This window comes from Furipterus horrens, unplaced genomic scaffold, assembly GCF_987537825.1.
Source record: "Furipterus horrens unplaced genomic scaffold, mFurHor1.1.pri manual_scaffold_12, whole genome shotgun sequence".
NCBI lineage: Eukaryota > Metazoa > Chordata > Mammalia > Chiroptera > Furipteridae > Furipterus > Furipterus horrens.
The window spans coordinates 96,840,687-96,858,385 of NW_028327182.1; the positions used below are offsets into that span (position 1 = coordinate 96,840,687).

At 57.3% G+C, this 17,699-nt stretch overlaps 2 protein-coding genes and 1 long non-coding RNA gene across 3 annotated transcripts; 2 read left to right on the top strand and 1 right to left on the bottom strand.

Annotated features, from left to right (window-relative positions):
* Window positions 1-2,402: 2,402 nt before the first annotated feature.
* On the top strand, window positions 2,403-4,369 carry LOC149996633 (sperm-associated antigen 11A-like). The gene is made up of 3 exons (XM_090258244.1): window positions 2,403-2,423; window positions 2,763-2,835; window positions 4,209-4,369. Exons 1-3 carry the CDS (start codon window positions 2,403-2,405, stop codon window positions 4,367-4,369), a joined length of 255 nt encoding a protein of 84 aa, XP_090114370.1.
* An 8,890-nt stretch (window positions 4,370-13,259) lies between these two features.
* LOC149996634 (uncharacterized) lies at window positions 13,260-14,727 on the bottom strand. The gene is made up of 2 exons (XR_016507486.1): window positions 14,459-14,727; window positions 13,260-14,008 (listed from the first exon to the last, which is right to left on the bottom strand). It is a non-coding gene; the product is annotated as an uncharacterized LOC149996634 (long non-coding RNA).
* An 844-nt stretch (window positions 14,728-15,571) lies between these two features.
* On the top strand, window positions 15,572-16,970 carry LOC149996635 (beta-defensin 103A-like). The gene is made up of 2 exons (XM_090258646.1): window positions 15,572-15,828; window positions 16,727-16,970. Exons 1-2 carry the CDS (start codon window positions 15,771-15,773, stop codon window positions 16,870-16,872), a joined length of 204 nt encoding a protein of 67 aa, XP_090114772.1. The 5' UTR covers window positions 15,572-15,770; the 3' UTR covers window positions 16,873-16,970.
* The last annotated feature ends 729 nt before the right edge of the window (window positions 16,971-17,699 follow it).

Below are 17,699 nucleotides of genomic sequence, written 5' to 3' on the forward strand. Positions count from 1 at the left end.
TTTCTGCACATCCCCACACACCTGCTGTTCTCCATTCTGCTGCTGTCGCTGCTGTTTATGGCCGTCCTAGTGCCCACGAGCTGGCATCTCCGCGGATTTCGTTGCATGTCCCTAAGAACTATTGATGTTGAGCATTTGTTTTACGTGTTTGCTGGCCATCTGCATTTCTTCTCTGAAGAAATGTCTATTCAAGTCCTTTGCTCCTTTTATTTTTTAATTGGTTGCTTGTCTAATAATCGCGGAATTGCATCAAGATTTTCTGTTACTCAACATAGATGTTTTGCTACTGTCAAATGTTTGCAAGCCCAGGTGTATCTTTTATCTCTCCTTATTTTGTCTTCTTTTATAATGAAGACAATGCACATCAGAATAATTACCTTCTGTATTGGAACAAATTGAGCTTTAGCTCTTTCAACCCTGTAATTATAGGAACTTATGAACCTATGGCCAGGTTAATGAGATTGCCCAATGGGCTTGATTTTCTAGTTTGTCTTCCTTCGCAATGGCATGCCTGAGTCTCCAGAGCTGCTGGTGCCAGACCTCCTTAGCAGCTGTCTTTCAAGTCTGTGACTTGGAAATACATTCATGTATGAAATTTGTGGGTGATAAATCCTGATAGTATTAGCTTATTTTCCCCCCAAATGAGCTGATTTTCCAACATAGCTTAAAACATTTCCAAACTCCAGAAACCAATTTATAAACTATTGTTTCACAACATTTGAGCAGGGGCTTTAACTGCTAGAAAAAAAAAATACCTTAGCTCTTTTCTAAATCAATATAAATAGCGAGAATGAATACAAAATATAAAACCCCCGTTTTTATGGTCTCCCACCAAAGTGACTTTTTTTCAAATGGCTCCTACGTGTGGATATATACATTGTAGTATTTTTATCAAGCAATAAGTCTTGTTTCTTATAGCTATGCCTTCTCCATCCAGAGAGGAACATGCAGAATTATAATTATAATTATTCATTGGAACACTTGAACTTAGGATGTGATCTTGGTGTGGAAGCCAGTTTTTCAAGGGCTGAATCTTGTGCCCTTTTCACATTGGGAGGTTTCAGAGATGTATTGAGAACAAACCCTCCCTAGGAAAAGAATTCTAGATTCTAACAGATTTATCAGTTACTGTTTGACTCTCATACATGCACACGCATCTTGATATCTATTTTAGAATTACTTAACCCACAGTTACCTATAGGGTGACCTTCCAATTGCCCAAGACAGAAAAGTGACTTTTAGGTCCCAAATCACTTCCTCACAAGTCCTATCTCCATTTTTTTTTTTTTTTTAACAAGGTAGAGAAAGGCCAGTGAATCCGGGTATTCTTTCTTAGGACCTACCATCCTTGCTTAGCCTTTCCTAATCTTAATCTGTAATTTAAAAAACAAAGGCCTGGCCCTCACCTCTTCTGGCAGGCCCGGCTGCCCTGCGCCCTTCTCCCCTGCAGAAGCCTGGGCCGCACCTGGCCTCTCTTTGTCATCATCCAAAGTCTAGGTGAGTGTCATGGACTGGCCAGACAAGGTGGGGACCGCCTGCAGCCGCAGTGAAGAATGAGGAAGTGCTCCGCGCACCTACTTCAAAAAGTCTCCAGACATTTCAACTAAACCAGGACAAGTCCAGAATAATAGATACAGTCTGTTACCGTTTATAAAAACGGGGGTACCGAATCCTCTATGCTTATGGATCGAGAGACAGCCTCCGGAAGGCCTGGGAAGAAACTGGTGACAGCCACCGGGAAGGCCTGGGGACAGGGCAGGAAGGAGAGCTGGCTTTCCCTTCTGAGATGGGGACGACAGGGGAAGTGAACCGAAGGGTGCCGGGTCTCAGGTCAAGTTGGGAAAATAAGTAGCTACATCAGCTGGGCACCTGAGCATCAGCCATGAAGAGACCTACATAAGGCTGTCCTCCCAAACCCTGTTCTGATGCCAGACCCTTGTGAAGACCTGCCTTGCATTCCCTTCTTAGGGGGACCCCATCCTGCCCCCCACGGCCCTGTGGAGTTCTCCCCAGTGCAGGCCCACACAACCCTCTCGTCTCCCACTGCGTTGCCACCCCCAGGGGTCACCCCCAGGAAACTTGGTCGAATGAGAGAAGAGTCTACCCTCTCCCACTGAACAGACAACTTTCTGACTTTTACTACATAGATTCGATTGGCCAAAGTCTAAAAATAGTATTGTACATCTCATCTAGCTTTTTCCCTTTTCTTTAAAATGGAGGATGTCTGTGAGGCACGTCCAAGGTGGAGTTCTGTAGCCGTTGCTGTGTGGGGACGTTATTGTCCCACCGCTCTCCCGGCTGGGACACACGCCTATTCTATTGCCGGCTGTGAGGCAGATGCCCCGATAGATGGTCTTGATCCTGCCTCTCGGTGCACGTGGGCCTCTGTCTGCTGGGGGGGCATGGGAGAGTGCATCCGTGTGGTTAGCTCCTTGAAGGCAGAGAGGACGTCTCTGCACATCTGTGTGTCTGTCACCTGGCGCAGAACCTGGGGCTCAGCCATTGCTCACGGCTGCTGGCTCCTCTTCCGCCTCAGCCTCCGTTCACCGGGTTACGGGGCAGGCCCTGCTCCCCGGCACAGAGACGCTGCCTATTTTTAGGCAGAAGAGTCCGCAGAAGCTTCTGCCCACGGCCTTACTCAGTAGGCCAGACAAGCGTGCTCACTCCTGATTAGTGTCCCCCAAACGGCATAAATGTCCCCTTTTTGTGCTGCCTGCTCTCCGCTCCGTTGCACCGGTCATCAGACCTGCTCTCCTGCCCAGGACGAGGGACTCTGGACAACGAGGGTCCTCTTCCTTCTCGCTGTTCTCCACTGTTTGGTCCCAATGAACTCAGGTAACCACGTCCCGGCCAGTGTGGAAGCCGCCACCAGCCGAGGGAGGTGGTGCAGGAATTCACGCACGTGTGTCCGTGCGGGGCTGCGGGGTGTCTGGGTGTTGCCGGGCTGCAGCTGGACCCGCTGGGGCTCAGCCGTGGGCGTTTTCAAGTCCCCCACGAATTATCGGGGTCATAGCAAACACGAAGAGGCGACTGTACTCTAGTACAAATACAAAGCATCATGCAGCGTGAGACGTCTTTAAAAGGCGATGTCAGTCCCTGGGATGTCAGAGCTGAAAGGGACTGGGACCTTCTGTGGCAGCTCCACACTCTGGAGGGAAGGAGCCTGCCCCCCGGGAAGCGCTTTGCTGGGCCATTGGCAATGACAGTCCCGGTAGTTAGTCACATGGAGCCCATCTGACAGACGAGGAAACGGGGGCGTGGCCAGTGCAATGCATTGTCCCAGGGGAAATCACTCGTTACCGGGACAAGGAAGCCCGGACTCCACGTGTCCAGACCACTAGGCTGGCTGCCCTGTCCCTGCATTAGAGGTGGGCTGTCCCTTCACCTCCCTGTCCCCGCCAAGCCTCGGCAGAGCGGCAAAGATGCAGGACCAGACGTGGGCCTCATCTGTTGCTGAGATATTGTGCAAGGTTGTTAAAATCACGCAAGACCAGCACTGTGGGTGTTTGGTGGCTCTTCTGTTTTGCTCTTTGTAGTCACCACAGTTGGCATTTGCAGACCTGACATAAGAACTTGCTTCCAATTCTCATTCCCAAATGGCAAATTTATTTTTAATTCATGTATAATTGACATATAACATTATATTAGTTTCAGGTGTGCACCGTAATGATTTGACATCTGTGTGTATTACAAAATATTTGTCACATAAGTCTAGTTAACATCCATCACTTCACATAGCTGTAAGTTTTTTCTTGTGACAAATATAAAATGTTTTCCTAGTGGGAACATAAGGTGCCTGTGTCTGACCTACATGTCCTCAAGTTATGATGAGGAGAGAGGTTTTATCTGAGGCTTTTCACTGGAGGACATAAAACTAAAAATTGAGCCGCAAGCTGAGGATCAGAACTATTTCCAGTTTTCCTGGGGACCGAGACCCACCCTTCCATTATTCCACTGTTCCCCCAAACTCTCCCTGCCTTCCCCAATGCGTTCACTCATGTCTGGCCCCATGAAGCTGGCGAGCCTGTAATAACGTAGGTCACTGCTCCCATTCCAGAGCTGGGGGACCAAAGCCCAGCTACCCTGGCACTTGTCCAGAGAAAGTTAACGTTGTAAGAACCAGTCAGCCCCTGGAGTTGGGCTGCGGGCTGGGCTCCACCTGATTCCCTGTACAAAGGAAACGCCAACTCTGTTCTCTTGTACCAACAGGGATGTGCCACCTGGAATCCGAAATACTATCTGCCTTTTGCAGCATGGGACCTGCAGGCTTTTTGCCTGCCATTCTGGTGAGAAAAAAGCTGACATCTGCTCCGATCCTTGGAACAGGTGCTGCATATCAGCAGTGTTGGAAGACGGAGCTGAGGCCTGAAACGAAGGCTTCCGGAAGCAGCCAGACTCTTCAAGTACCCCAAGGGCTTAGAAGAATGTGTAGCTTGTAGTAGGTGCTCAGTAAACCTTTGTTGATTGAATCCAGTACCAAGAGTGAAGGCCTAATGAAAGAATTTTCCTAAAAGCTTGCTTACTTTGCTTTTTCAGTTTTCGGGTTTTTTTTGTTTGTTTGTTTGTTTTTGTTTTTTTGAAAAGTCTCAGAATTTTGTAATATTCTACTTCCTTTCCGTGGTCCAGAGAGTGTCTCTTACCTACCCACAGATGAGTGTGAACTTGAAACCAAGGCTAACCTATGTCACCTTCAGAGGGACAGAACTACAGCCAACCTCCTTGCACCTTGTCCACTGAGTGACACCTCATCCAGCCCAACAGCAGCCTCATTTTCCCCGTTCCCAGACCCCAGGGAGCTCTGCCTCCCTCCCCGGCCTCCTCCTCCGGTAATGACCCCAGTAGGTCACATGTTCATAGGATTTGATTGTTTTCAAACATTTACTTTTAGTAATTCCACTTGATTGAGACAACGGTCCATGGCAGGGATGGAAGGAAAATGGAAGTAGGAAGGTTAAGCACACTGCCCGGGTTAGCAATTCCTACATGGGACCCTTGGCAAACCTCCCGGGTCAGGTGCTCGTTGTTCCGCGCTACCTCTAAGGAGCACACCTCTGAACAATTAAAGCGAGGCAGAGCCCCCGTCCATGAGACGTCTTGAGCTTTCCAACCCCCCCCCCCAACTTTGCTTTCCTCTGGATCCCGCTCAAACACATTCTTAATACCACCCTTTGAGCCGGTCACCCCAAGAGTACTGAACATTGATTTCAGGTAAGAAAAGTAAAAAGGTAATAGAGCAAGTGTGCTGCTGTACAAGGCCATGTGCCCCGCTTTTCCTACCCTAACAGCTTGAGAAGACACCTTGCTTCGTACTTCAGTGCGATGCCGGAACCCGGGGCTCGTGAAGAAGCTGAGCTGACGTCCAGAGTCCCGGGCACACGTGTCCTGGCCTGCGGGCTGATGCCCAGCTCAGCTTCCGCGCGCGGTGGGAGTAACGTCCGGGGCCTCTCCCCGGGCTCCTCTGACCTCGCTCTGGTTTTGATCGTCTGAAGGCACCAGACGAGCCCGTTAGTTTTCGCGGAGCGGAGCCTCCCCTAGCTGGGGCCACCCTCTCGGAGGGCAGAGGACCCGCTGCAGACCTGCTGCCGTGACCCAGTGGGAGCTTCTGCCCCCCAGTGAAACGCACACCCTGTCAGGACAGGCAGACACAGACTCGGCCACGGGTACCGTCACTCCACGTCCGCCACACCTGTCCGCCACGGGGTGAAAAACAAAACCTGGGGCGGGCGCGAGGGTGGGGGTGGGGGTGGCAGCGCCACGACGCTGGGAAACTGCTCCCGCCACGTGTCCCGGGGCGCACCCGCCGGCGGCCAGCCAGGCCCTTCCCTCGGCCTCCTTTCCCTCCAAACCGAAATGAGGGGCTGATGCAGATGAGTGAGACCCCCTCACAGCTCGCCAGGCAGCGGGCGCAGGCTCAGGACTTCATCCAGTGACCCTCGGTGGGGGCTCCTCCAGGCGACGTCAGGTGACAGCCTGGGGGACCCCAGGGGGCAGAGCCCCGGGCCCGCGGCAGGGGTTTGCACACGAATCCAAACGGCACTGGTAACCTTTTCCCAACGCAAACGCTTTCCAGCGCCACTGGGCCTGGTCTGGCCTCACGGTGATGTTTCTACCACCAGGCAGACGCGGTGGGATGAGCCCCCCCAGTGCCCTCGGGCACCAGGACGCTGGCTGAGGCCGGGCGGGGGCGGGGGGTTGGGGGATGGGAATGGCGGAGGGGTGGGGGGGTGTCCAGATGTCCTCAGCTGCGCGTTCCGGTGGATCTGAGCCTCCAGTCCACCCCGCGGAAAGGCGCCCCCGAGGCCTGGACGCAGGGATTCGCGCCGCCGCTCTGCGATGGGGAACACGCCACTCATCGCCCAGCCTCCGTTTCCCCACTTTTAAAGGCGTCGCATTGGGCAGGTCCCCCGGGAGCCCTGGAATGTTCTAAGACAGCGGTTCTCAACCTTCCTAGTGCCGCGACCCTTCAATACAGTTCCTCATGTGGTGGGGACCCCCAGCCATAAAGTTATTTTCGTTGCTACTTCCTAACTGTAATTGTGCTACTGTTATGACTCGTAATGTAAATATCTGATAGGCAGGATGTATTTTCATTGTTACAAATTGAACATAATTAAAGCATAGTGATTAATCACCAAAACAATATGTCATTATATATGTGTTTTCCGGTGGTCTTAGGCGACCCCTGAGAAAGGGTCCTTCGACCCCCAAAGGGGTCCCGACCCCCAGGTTGAGAACCGCTCTTCTGCGCCTCCAAACGCCTGGGAACGACCTTGGCCGCAGGCGGCCCCGGTGCCCGCGGTGACCAGCAGAGGGCGCGCGCCGCCGCCGATGCCGCCGCGGCTCGGCTGGGACTCAGGAAGCGGGTCCAGGGGCGAAGGAGAGAAAAGGGGGGCGGGGCGGGGCATGGGGAAGCACGGGCTGGGGGTCACAGGACAGTCAGGGGGCTGCGCGGTACAGCACAGGGGACGGAGCCGGCAGTCGCGTACCACCTCCGCAGGGTGGCAGGTGGCCGCGGGGAAAATCGGAGGAGCCTCCCTGCAGAGGATGCGGAGGCGTGATCACTGGCTGTGCGCCCGGGGCCCCTCCAATACTGCAGGTCACGGGCGACTTAGAAATAAAGGACAAGGGAAGCAGCCGCGGGGAGCGCGAGTCGGGCTGCGACGGAAGGGGGCGCAGGGCCCCACTCACCGCGCCCCGCCCCCCTGCCGGCCGGAGGCCCGCTCCAGGCGCGCGGAGAGAACTGAAGCCACCGCCGGCCGCGGGGACAGGCTATGGACCAAAGCGTCCCTGCGCGTCTCTTCCTACGGCGGAGACCGGCCAGGCCAGCCACGGAGCTGCGCATGCTGGAGGCCGAGCCTGCCTGCGCCCTCCCCTGCTGACCTCTGCGCTATGGACACCCCGGGGCCCAGCGCCGGCGCCCTCACCTGCGGGGGGCGGGGGGGCGGTGTCAGGCCGAAGACGCCCTATTGTACATACGAGGGGGACCCCAAAAGTGGGATTACCCGCTAGGCGGGTGCACTAGGAACCGATGGTATCCGTGCACCAGCTGGTGGACTTGCCAGAGGCTGCGCTCAGCTTCTGTGGGTTTTGGGGGTTTTCTAAGATTCTTTCAACACGTTCGCCCTTTTCAGGGCGGGTGATTTACGGGCGCCCCTGCCCACACCGCGCTGAGTGACCAAAACTGTCCCGGCGCCCGGACCCTCCCCTCCCTAGTCACCTGATCTCAGCCCAAGTGGTTTATTTCGTTTGTTTGTTTGTTTCCTTGGGTGAAAAAAAGTCCTCACGAGGAAACGTGTTGCTGATGTGGAAGACGCGAAACAAGAAGGGGCAGAAGCACTAACAGGCACCGAAATCCACGTGTTCAAGAGCTGTCGTGAGCCGTGGAAAAGCCATCTCGATGGGCGCAGGGCGTCAGGTGGAGAGGACTTTGAAGGTGACTGAAGTTTAAACGCGTAGGAACCAATACAGAACTTTTTATAAATAAACCCCTTATCCACCCCTCTGTGCAGGGGCCCTGAAGCTGCTTCCAGGCCTGGCTGCTCTAACTGCAGCGCACAGAGGGGCGCACGTGTCTTTTTCAGTTAGTGTTCCTGTCTTCTCTGGATAAATACCCACAGGGACCAGAGGAGTCACTGCCAGGAGGAAAGGGGCGGGGGGGGGGGGTGCAGGAGAGTCAATAACAATGTCATAGGTTTGCACCATGACAGAGGGTTCCTAGAATTTGTAGGCGATCACTCTGTAAGGTATAAAAAATCAAATCACCATGCCGTGCACCTGAAAACAATATAACAATATAAGAGTGTGTACCCACTCCACTTAAATTTAAAAATAAAATTAAAAAAGATAAAAGTCTGGGATGGGTTTTCAACAAAGCAAACAAGAAAATCCTTAAAATCGTTTTTCTGGGAGGTCGTGGGCACGTTGCCATAGCTCAACCCAGAAACTTCCTCCGTTGGTCTTCAGAAGCCTCCACGGAACACAAGAGGCCACCTCCCCAGAAACACGTCCCCTCACGGCCATGCTGCGTGCAGCAGCTGAGGAAAGCGCCGCCCCTGCAAGGCCAGAGAACCCCTGGCCCTGGGGGCACCCGCCGGACTCCGGACTCGGGACCCAGGGCGGTGTGTCCGCCGTCCCCACCATCCTCAGCAGGGCTGGGTGCCCGGTCTCCTCCCCCGGGGACGCCAGCACCAAGTGTGTGGCGCCTTGCCTGCAGGTTCTCCCACCGGTCACGTGTCTCCCCTGCAGGGAGCCTGCCCGGCCTGGCTCAGTCCAGTCCAAGAATTCACGGAGGGCGTAGCTGCCCCGCATGCGGGCCAGTGAGGGCTTGCTGGCCCCCCAGGGCATCCGGCTCGGCAGGAATCCTGGTGCTCAACCCCAAGGGACCAGGGACATTCTCAAGGTTCGCCCGCAGGACCGCCCCTCCCCCTGGTGTCACGGAGCCTTCCTCCACCCCAGCGTCCGCCTCGGCGCATCTACGGCGCAGGCACGGGTGCCCGCATCACGCACGGGACGCCTAAGGCACACGGGACCCAGAGCTGCCCAGCTGGGGGGGGGGGGGGGCTCTGCTCAGACCCCCAGGAGGCTTTCAGCACGCCGATTTTAATTTCAGAGGCTCACCTGCCGTCACGTAGCGAGTCCAGGGCGGGCCCCAGAGCAGCCCGCACCCCCACCCCCCCAGAATAACGAGGAAGCAGTATTTGCACAATGTCCCAGTGGCTCCCTGCACTTCATGAGTGACCGTGCCAGGGGAAGTCACGGACCACAGGGTGCTTTTCCCGTGACGCGCCTGGTCAGTAGCGGGGAGTGTTCCAGCATCTGGGCTCTAGAGACGGCAGGAAGTCTGCCCAGACCGCTCAGCTCCAGGAGGGCAGCTCCATGCTGCTGTCTCGGCCTAAGGCGGAGTGGCCCTCGGAGATGGAGGACCAGTGTCCCCAGCAGGGGCGGGAGGCAGGCAGGCTCGGACGGGTGCCTGAGGATGTGGGCCCCCACCTCTGCCCGCGCCTCAGGTGTGGGAGCACCTGCCGGTCGGGATTCCCATCTACACCTGCGTCCCTGTCCCCTGTCAGCCTGAGCAGGCGGCAGCCCTCCTGCGAGGACATCAGGGAGGGCTTTGAAGCCCTGACAGGGACTGGAGACACAGAAGCCCTGGCTCACGCCAGCCACAGAGACCGTGACCGCGGCCTTCTCGGGTCCTGGGCCGTGGCAGGTGCGCAGGGCAGCAGAAGGGGAGGGTCAGGCCCGGGAACCAGACCTCCCGGAAGGCCGTGGGCAGGGCGTCCGCGGGCCTGGCCTGAGTCAGGTCTGCAGGGCACAGGAGGTGGCAGCAAATGAGAGGCCTGATGCAGCGGGGGACGGTCCTATGTCCCCGCAGATGGCGCTTCGCACAGCGAGTGGGTAGCTGGTGCCCGGAGCAGGTGGGCCGTATGAGTGAGAACCAGGGGGGGCGTGGGGGGTGCGGGGTCTGCTGAGAGCGAGCTGGCAGCCTCACCAGGCTGGGATCCGAGGGCAGAACAGAGAGGCCGGGGCCGAGGCCGGCTGGCCCGGGACAGTGGCAACCCAGCCTCGCTGCCTGCGGTCACACCAGACGTTCTGAAGGCCACCGACCAGCACCCGCCGCCCCAAACTCACAGAGGCTGCCCCTTGTCCCACGGTGCGCCCTGCCTCCCTGACATGGGACGTGGTCTCCGAGGCCCCTCCCACCACGCTCCTGGGGAAGCCCCGGCGGCAACCGTCTGGTCCTCGGCACCGAGCAGCCGGCTTCGGTGCCTCTGCTCACGGTGCTGCTTCCCGGGCCCAGGACACCACAGAGCCTGTCACTCGGCTCAGCCCTCAGGCCTCAGCTGTCCCGTCCCAGGAGGCCGGAGGCCCCGTGTGCCCTCAGCACCTCTCCTGTGCCCCCTCACCGGCCGCCTGTGTGGCTGCGCCTCGTGTCTGGCACCTGCCCTGCGCTTGCTGTCCCCTCGTCTGTCCCCTGCCTCCTTCGCGGCCCAGAGCCTGTGTCATGGGCATCACTTGCTCTTGAATGTTTAGCGCCATGTGTCCCGCAGGTCTGTGGAAGGAAAGGAGGGAGGGATGAAGGAATGAAGGAAGGAAGTTACGGGCAAGCCCGGGGGGTGGGTGCTGTCGGGAAGGATGACTTAGACCAGGCCTCGCAGGGTGTGGGGAGGGCTCAGGACTGGGGGCAGGGCAGGGCGGGGAGGACTGGCTTGCAGCGAGGTCCCCCTCGGGTCCTGGGTGTGTGCCGGCCCCCGGAGGCAGGACCCGTAGAGCTGACGGCATCCCGGAAGGAAGTGTTCTGCCATCACAGCGCTTCGGCATCCTTCTGCCTTTAATGAGGAGCTGCTGTCCCGTTCCTTTCACAAAACTCACGTCTCTTCCCTCCACGTGAACAAGACAGGACAGAAGCCAGAGTCCCTGGGAGAACTGGCTGGGGGTGGGGGTAGGGGGGTGGGCAGCGAGGCTCCAGGGAGGCCATTCCCACGGTGAGACAGAGCAGGTGAGCGGGTGGGGGGGCTGTCCCTGGGAGGGGCCCACCTGGCCCGCCCGGGCTCCCTGGCACCCATCCGCCCCAGCAGCTGACAGCCAGGAGTCACGGTGAGTCACGGAACTGAATGTTCAGGCGTGGTGCCTGGCACTGGGCGTGGTCCCTGTCATGGGAGAGCGTGGCGAAGGAGCCAGACAAGCGGCCCATTTCGCTTCATTGCCATCACTGCATTGCTGCAGGGAGGGACCCCGAGGAGCACAGCCGGGAAGCAGCCACCAGGCGAGGTCTGTGTCTCCCAGCCCGGTGACTGTCACCACCGCTAGGGAACCGGCTTCCTCTAGGCCAGTGGCTCTCAGAACCACCGGTGACGGCCACGGCTCCCCCCGCAGGGGGCCGCCGGGCTGCTCTGCAGGGGTCCCAGGCCGTGTCTGTAAGGCCACCTCTGCAAGGCTGAGCCACTTGAGACAAGTCTGAGACGTGTGTTCAAAGTCAGAAAACGGAAAGGAAGGAAAAGATGAGAGGCGATGAGTGTGTCCCTGAGGTGGGAGGGATGTGCGTCACCTCGTGCTGGCATGACGTCGCCATGACACACAGTTTTAGTAGCTTACACCTCGGTCAAGCTGCAAAGAGTTCAGTCAAAACATAAAGAGGACACAGTCAATTAACAGGAAAGAAGAAAGAGGGAGAGAAGGGGGGAGAGGGGAAGGGTTTTGAGAACCAGGGACCAAGAGGGGCAACAATGAGACGAGCTTCAGGGAAGCAGGTTTGGGGACGATGTGGAGAAGAGCAAGCTAGTAATCGCTGCAGCCGACATGGAACGGGGTCCCTTCGGCAGCAGCGGGTTCCCCAAGACCAGGCGTGTTGAAGGAGAGGCAGGATTTGACCCTCGCACGAGGCCCTGTAGCACGTGACCCTGAGGGTCCCTTTACATCCCAAGACTCTGTTGCTTTGCCCAGCAGAGCTGGAAATGGCCATTCAGAAGTGTGAAGCATGGCTTTGACCATGTCAGCGTGTGGTCGTATTTCTTCACGGAGAAAGGGGACTCACACAGCCACCCACGTCTGCCTGGCCGGGATGGGAGCACAGTTCCTCCTAGACAAGGGGTGGGCCCCTCCGTGCACTCTTCTCTCTGGGGAACTGAGGGTTGCCTCGCGTCTCTCTTACCTGACTCCCCATGAACCTCCAAAGGATGCGTCACTGTAGAGCTTTCTGGCGAGTAGGCCTGTTAGTTCCGCTCAAGCTCTCCCACAATGACCCGGAGGCACCTGTGTGGCCAGGAGGGGGCCGTTCCCTCCAGGAAGCCCCCCTGGCTGCAGAGGGAGGTACTGACCTGGAAACACCACAGCCAGCCCGAGGGGACGGGGTTTCTGGCAGGAGAGGCCCCAAGACCACTGCATCCTCCTCAAGAACTCGGGGAGAGAGGCCTCCAGGCAGTGTGCCAGCGCGCACGCACAGCGGTATAAACGGAACACGGTAAGAGACGGATAAGGACAGGCATGAAACCCAGAGGCGGACATAAGCCGAGCAGGACAGACAGAAGGACTGCACTCAAGCCATCGGGATGGGAACGATCGGGAAAAGAGGAAGATGCTGGAGGACGGTGACGGGAAAGACAGACAACTCAAGACAGACTGAAGCTAAGACAAACCGCCTGCGCACATGCCTGGGCGGCTGTCCGTTGTCACAGAGACGGCTGCGGGGCTGCAGTGGGGTCGGCAGGCGGCCTCTGCAGCCACCGTGACGCCCCGGGAAAGAGGTGAATACCAGGAGTCAGTGACGTGGGACTTCGCACAGGGACTTCGGGGAGCTGAGCAAGGCAGCCTGTGACGGGAGGGAAGGCCATCATGTTGAAGAACCCCAGTTCCAAAGAGGCCACGGGGACCCCCCGGACAGAGGCGAGCCTGCCCCCTTCGGAAAGCAGCACCCCCCGTGCTAACCACGCAGGGCCTCTTGTTCAGTGAGCCGGGACGCTCCCGACAGTACGCACACGAGCAGGCGGCCCCGTATAACCTCCAGGAGAGTGAAATCCAGGTATTGTCCGTTACCTTCTGACACAGGTGCTGTGTTTGAAAACATCTAGATGTTTCGGGACCCCTCCCCGGTTTTCACAGGCCGTTGTCAGGGAGACAAGCTCGGAGGCGGGCGCGCAGGTGCAGCCGGAAGGTGTTGGGAGCTCAGCACGTGCGGATAACCTGGGCGCTCACTCCGGGCCACGGTCCTGGCAGGTGTCGCCTAAGCCGGGCATCTTGTGAAACGCTCAGAACAAGGCACAAAATAGATGTTAAGTCGCGGTCCTTTAAATATGGAGGTGCCAGCACTCGCAGGAGAGAGAATACAAGCGCACACGACATAGATAAATGGGGGGCGGGTCACAGGTCAGCCTCACACCGTTAACCACACGCGCTCCCTGTGGGCTGAGTGAGGCGTACGGTACTTCCTGAGCTCTGCCGCTGAGGACCCGATGCTCGAAGCCTTCGGTGATCTATTCCAGGAGACCCAGAGACCCGCGGCGGGGAGCAGGGAGCGTCTCTCGCAACCCGAGGGAGGGTTCTGCGCCTACGTAATGCTAACCCTGGACCAAGAACTGGGACCAGCCAAACCTCTGCTCCATGTTGTAACCACAGCCTTCAAAAAAAACGAGAGGAAAGTCAGACACAAACAAAAAGGTTAAGTCTCTCCTCTCCACATAATCAACGTAGAAAAAATGCTGACTCAGAGCTGGGAGAACACCCACCGGGGCCCCGTCCGTCCCAGGAGTTTGCCGGCCCCGCGCTGGCAACGCCCCGTGACTCGCAGGGGCCTCGGGGTGGGACCCGCTCTCCCTGGTGTCACCAGACTCTCCTGACACAATTCGCTCAGTCAGCAACATGAAACTGCTCTTGCTTGAGAGGCCCGAAGTATTTTTGACATTAAGAAAAAAAAAAAAATACCGTAGACGAAACGAAGGCAAAGTGCAGTTCCCCGGGGAGAGGCCAAGCGAGGAATGCTCCTCATTCTTCTGCTGTTTGAAGTTCTCCCACAAACCTGCAGAACGTGTATCATATTTTTAAAATGCAGACATGCCCCAGGGGCAGTACCACGGTGAGCTCTTCCACCCCAGCACCAAGACAGCTGACGGGGAAAAGGGACTTTGATTCCCAAAGACCCGCTTGTGAAATAGGGGCGCTGCCTTAGAAATGCCTCCCAGCCTTGGAAGGAGCAGGTGAGAGCGAGGAGGGCTGTTCCCCGTGGAAGAGTGAGTCCTCAGCAGCGGCCCGAGGCCCTGCTGCCTGCAGCCCCGCGTCCTGGGCTGGCGGCTGGTTCTAAGGTCCGCAGCACCCCCACTTCCGTCCTGTGTGGAAGGCAGAGGGAGACTCGCCCCCAACCAGTGCTCAGCCCACCCTGCACTCACTTCCTTCCTGGACTTGGAGGAAAGTGTCTACAGTTCCGAATTCTTAAGTCTGCAGCCTGAACTCACCCTTCAGCGTGAATTACCTTCCCTCCACGTTTCCACAGCCCTGTGCTGGGGCCCTCGGTGTGGTGTGCACCCAAGCTCTCCCTGCGCGGTCGACGTGGCTGCAGGCCCATCGCCTTTCCCTCCGCGGGAGCTCCTTGAGAGGAAGAACCAGACCTGGGCCCTCTCTGTATCTTGCCCCTTCGGTCCCCCCGCCTACCCAAACACAGGGTGCTTGTCTCTGTCTCTAGCAGGCATTCAGAGGTTGCTTACAGAATCCGAAAGGTGCACCGGGACCCTGAGCACGCGCTCCTGGGACCGATGCTCCCTGGGGCGTGGTCAACTCCCTGTAGTTCCGTTCACACAAGGCAGTGCCAGGGCACCGTCAGCTCCCAGTGAGTCTACCGACCCAATAACCCATTGATCGGATTCCTTACGTGTAGTTCTAATAGTTAATGAAATAAAAAAAGCAGCTGACCCACTAAACATGGACTCTGGATCCAGAGGACAGCACCTGCTTCCCGGACCTCCCTGAATGGTCCCGAGCCACAAGTAACCAGAGGGCTTATGTGCGTCTCCTTAAGCCCCCCATCTGCGCAGGGAGATGTCGGGCCCTCAGATACTTCATCCCAGCATCCTCGCTCTCTGGGGAAGGAAGATGAGACACCTTCCTGACTCGTGAGTTTGGCGGTTTTCAGACAATGGTGCCGTGTCCGTGGGGTTTCACCCCAGGTGCAGCACCCCGTGACGGCCGAGGGGCATCGGCTCAGGGACTCAGGAATGCAGCCCGTCACTCCTCCCTTTCTTCATCACTAAAGTCGGTCCTGTTTTACTTCCACTGCAGGTGGACTGTGCAGCCTCGGGGTGTGACCCAGCCTGAGTTTACACCTGCGTCTGAGTCTGTCTGGGGTTGGGCTGATGAGGTTCCCAGGTGGCCGCAGACACTCCCGGGACTTTGGGAAGAAGGTAGACGGCATGGAAGTACCGTGGTGGGGATCCATCAGCACCCAGAGACATGCGCCAGGACTGCTCTCCAGAGGAGGCGGGTCCTTCCCATTTACGCCTACAGCCAGATCAGAGTCAAACCTGGACCAGTCCGGCAACCCGGAGCGCACCGGGACAGCCGTGTGCTCATAGCTGCTTCCGCTTCGCCCTGTAGGTTTGCAGGGGGCGTGGCCTGTGTGGTGTGACATTGGCATGAAGCAGCAGGAACTACATCACGTCGTCATCGCTGTGATATTACAGGAATTGCAGCCCTGGCTCACTCTGCCCATGGCTGCGGCCCGGGAACCTTTATAAAGTCCACAGGCTCACCTGCCCGGCCAGTCTGCGTGCGCTGGGAAGCCGTCCGCCATGAGGATCTATTGCCTGGTCTTTGCATTGCTGCTCTTGTGCCTGATGCCTGTCCCAGGTAAGGCCGGCCGGGAAGGGAGGGGGCGGGAGAAAGGAGAGCAGGTCACGCAAGCCAGCCCCTCCCCGTGCCTCAGGAAGCCGAAGACGAGGAGTTCTGTTGTATAGGAAAGAGACACCCATTTTCTTTCTGACAAGGACCAAGACCCTGGAAGCAGGTTTCCCAACCTGTTTTGATCCACCTTTTCACTCTGTTCTCTTTTTCTTGCACTTTATTTTGTTTCGGTTTTCGGTGTACAAGACAATGACATACTTTACAAAGGGATGCCCTCGGTGTTTCCAGAACCCAGCGGGCACCATCCACAGTTACCACCCTGGCCTTATTCCCTGGGCTTTCCGTGCGTCCCCGAGACTGTTCCATAACTCCGCCTTGTGATCCCTAATCCCTTACCTCCGTCCCCGCCCTGCCACCTCCCTCCCCTCTGAACAGATTCGGCAGCTCACAAAAGACACCTTTTTGTGAAAACACGTACCTGGTAATGAGGCATGAAGGACGTGATACCGAAATGTTAATACCGACAGAACAGGGTGACTTCATCTGAAGCACAGACTTCCATTTCACTAGCTTAGTGGCTGGAGGCCACCCCTGTGGGCCACTGGAGACACCCCGAGGACCGCTGCCGGCCCAGCCCTCCCACGAGTCCCTTCCTGCGGGCACCCCCCGCTCCCACTTGCCAGCGCCCCGGGGGCTCCCAGCTGAGCTGTAGCCCTCAGATACTTTGTTGATTGGGTGTCTGGCGCTACCTTCTACTTTACTTCTGATTTCAAAGAACAAGGAAAAATGAAATAAAATACATAGTGAAAGAAAGACAACCAATCGGCTGCTTGAGGAATTCCGGAAGGCTTGCGTTTGTACCCAAAGCCCTCCTAGAGCCTTCCCACGTACTTTCTCTCTGCAGGCGACGCAGGACTCATCAGCCGGGTGCAGAAGTACTTCTGCGCAGTGAGGAAGGGCCGCTGCGCCGCGCTCAGCTGCCTCCCGAAGGAGGAGCAGATTGGCACCTGCTCTATCCGCGGCCGGAAATGCTGCCGCAGGAAGAAATGAAAGGTCCCGGGACCTGAGGAGACAGCCAAGGGCAAACATGCCTGCTTGGGGTTTATCAAAGCCAAGTTCGATTAAATATTTTTTCAAAAAAACCCCACAAGTTGGACTGTTTTTAAAATCCCGGTTTTGGTAGTTGCGCCAAATCGGCTACCTAGAAAGTGTTCCTGGCTCACCTGCCGTACAGGTAAAGGGTGATCGCCAGGGCAACCACAGGGGGCCTGAACCGAGGTTCCGAGGGTTTCTCCTCTTTGCCGGTTTTGTGCCCCAGGGAAGTCAGGCCCCTCGTTTGTCCTGAAGCGCTCCCTTTGCTTTGCGTCACCCGCGTCTTTGCCCTGCCCCGTCCCTCTGTCCCACACAGCAGCCCCCCCGCCCAGCTCTATCTCTAAGACTTCAGTGCATCCCTCAGGGGCCGTCCCGAGGCCTTCGCCACACTATACACCCCAGAGAAACGGGGGCACCTCCTCTTCTGCAAACGATCCTCCTGTCCCCCTCGTACCCGCGCCTCTGCCCTGGGTGACCTCACACCTGATGTGCAACCCCTCTCCCAGCTTGTCCTCTAAACGCGAACCCCTCCCTCGGGAGCCATCTCAAGTTCTGCCGCCTCCTTGAGAGCACGGCTCGTTTGCCCCGCAAATACGGTCTCTGCTCAGACGCGGCAGAGGGTCCTGACCTGAGCGCTCCGTCCGGCAGTCCTGCTTGGGCTCTGCAGCGGATACCGTTGCCTCTTCCCACTCGGAACAGCTGACACACTGCGAGGGGCAAGGGCCGCGTCTTAATCATTTCTGCCTGTCTAGTCAAGCGCCTGGCGTCAAAAAGGATGAACTTCC

Bases quoted from the DNA above. Each gene is read 5' to 3' on its own strand.
- LOC149996633 (XM_090258244.1), top strand. From the start codon at position 2,403: ATGGGAGAGTGCATCCGTGTG. The intron at 2,424-2,762 runs GTTAGCTCCTTG...TCTCCTGCCCAG, and splicing joins TGGGAGAGTGCATCCGTGTG to GACGAGGGACTCTGGACAAC. The intron at 2,836-4,208 runs GTAACCACGTCC...CTTGTACCAACA, and splicing joins TTTGGTCCCAATGAACTCAG to GGGATGTGCCACCTGGAATC.
- LOC149996635 (XM_090258646.1), top strand. From the start codon at position 15,771: ATGAGGATCTATTGCCTGGTCTTTGCATTGCTGCTCTTGTGCCTGATG. The intron at 15,829-16,726 runs GTAAGGCCGGCC...TTCTCTCTGCAG, and splicing joins GTGCCTGATGCCTGTCCCAG to GCGACGCAGGACTCATCAGC.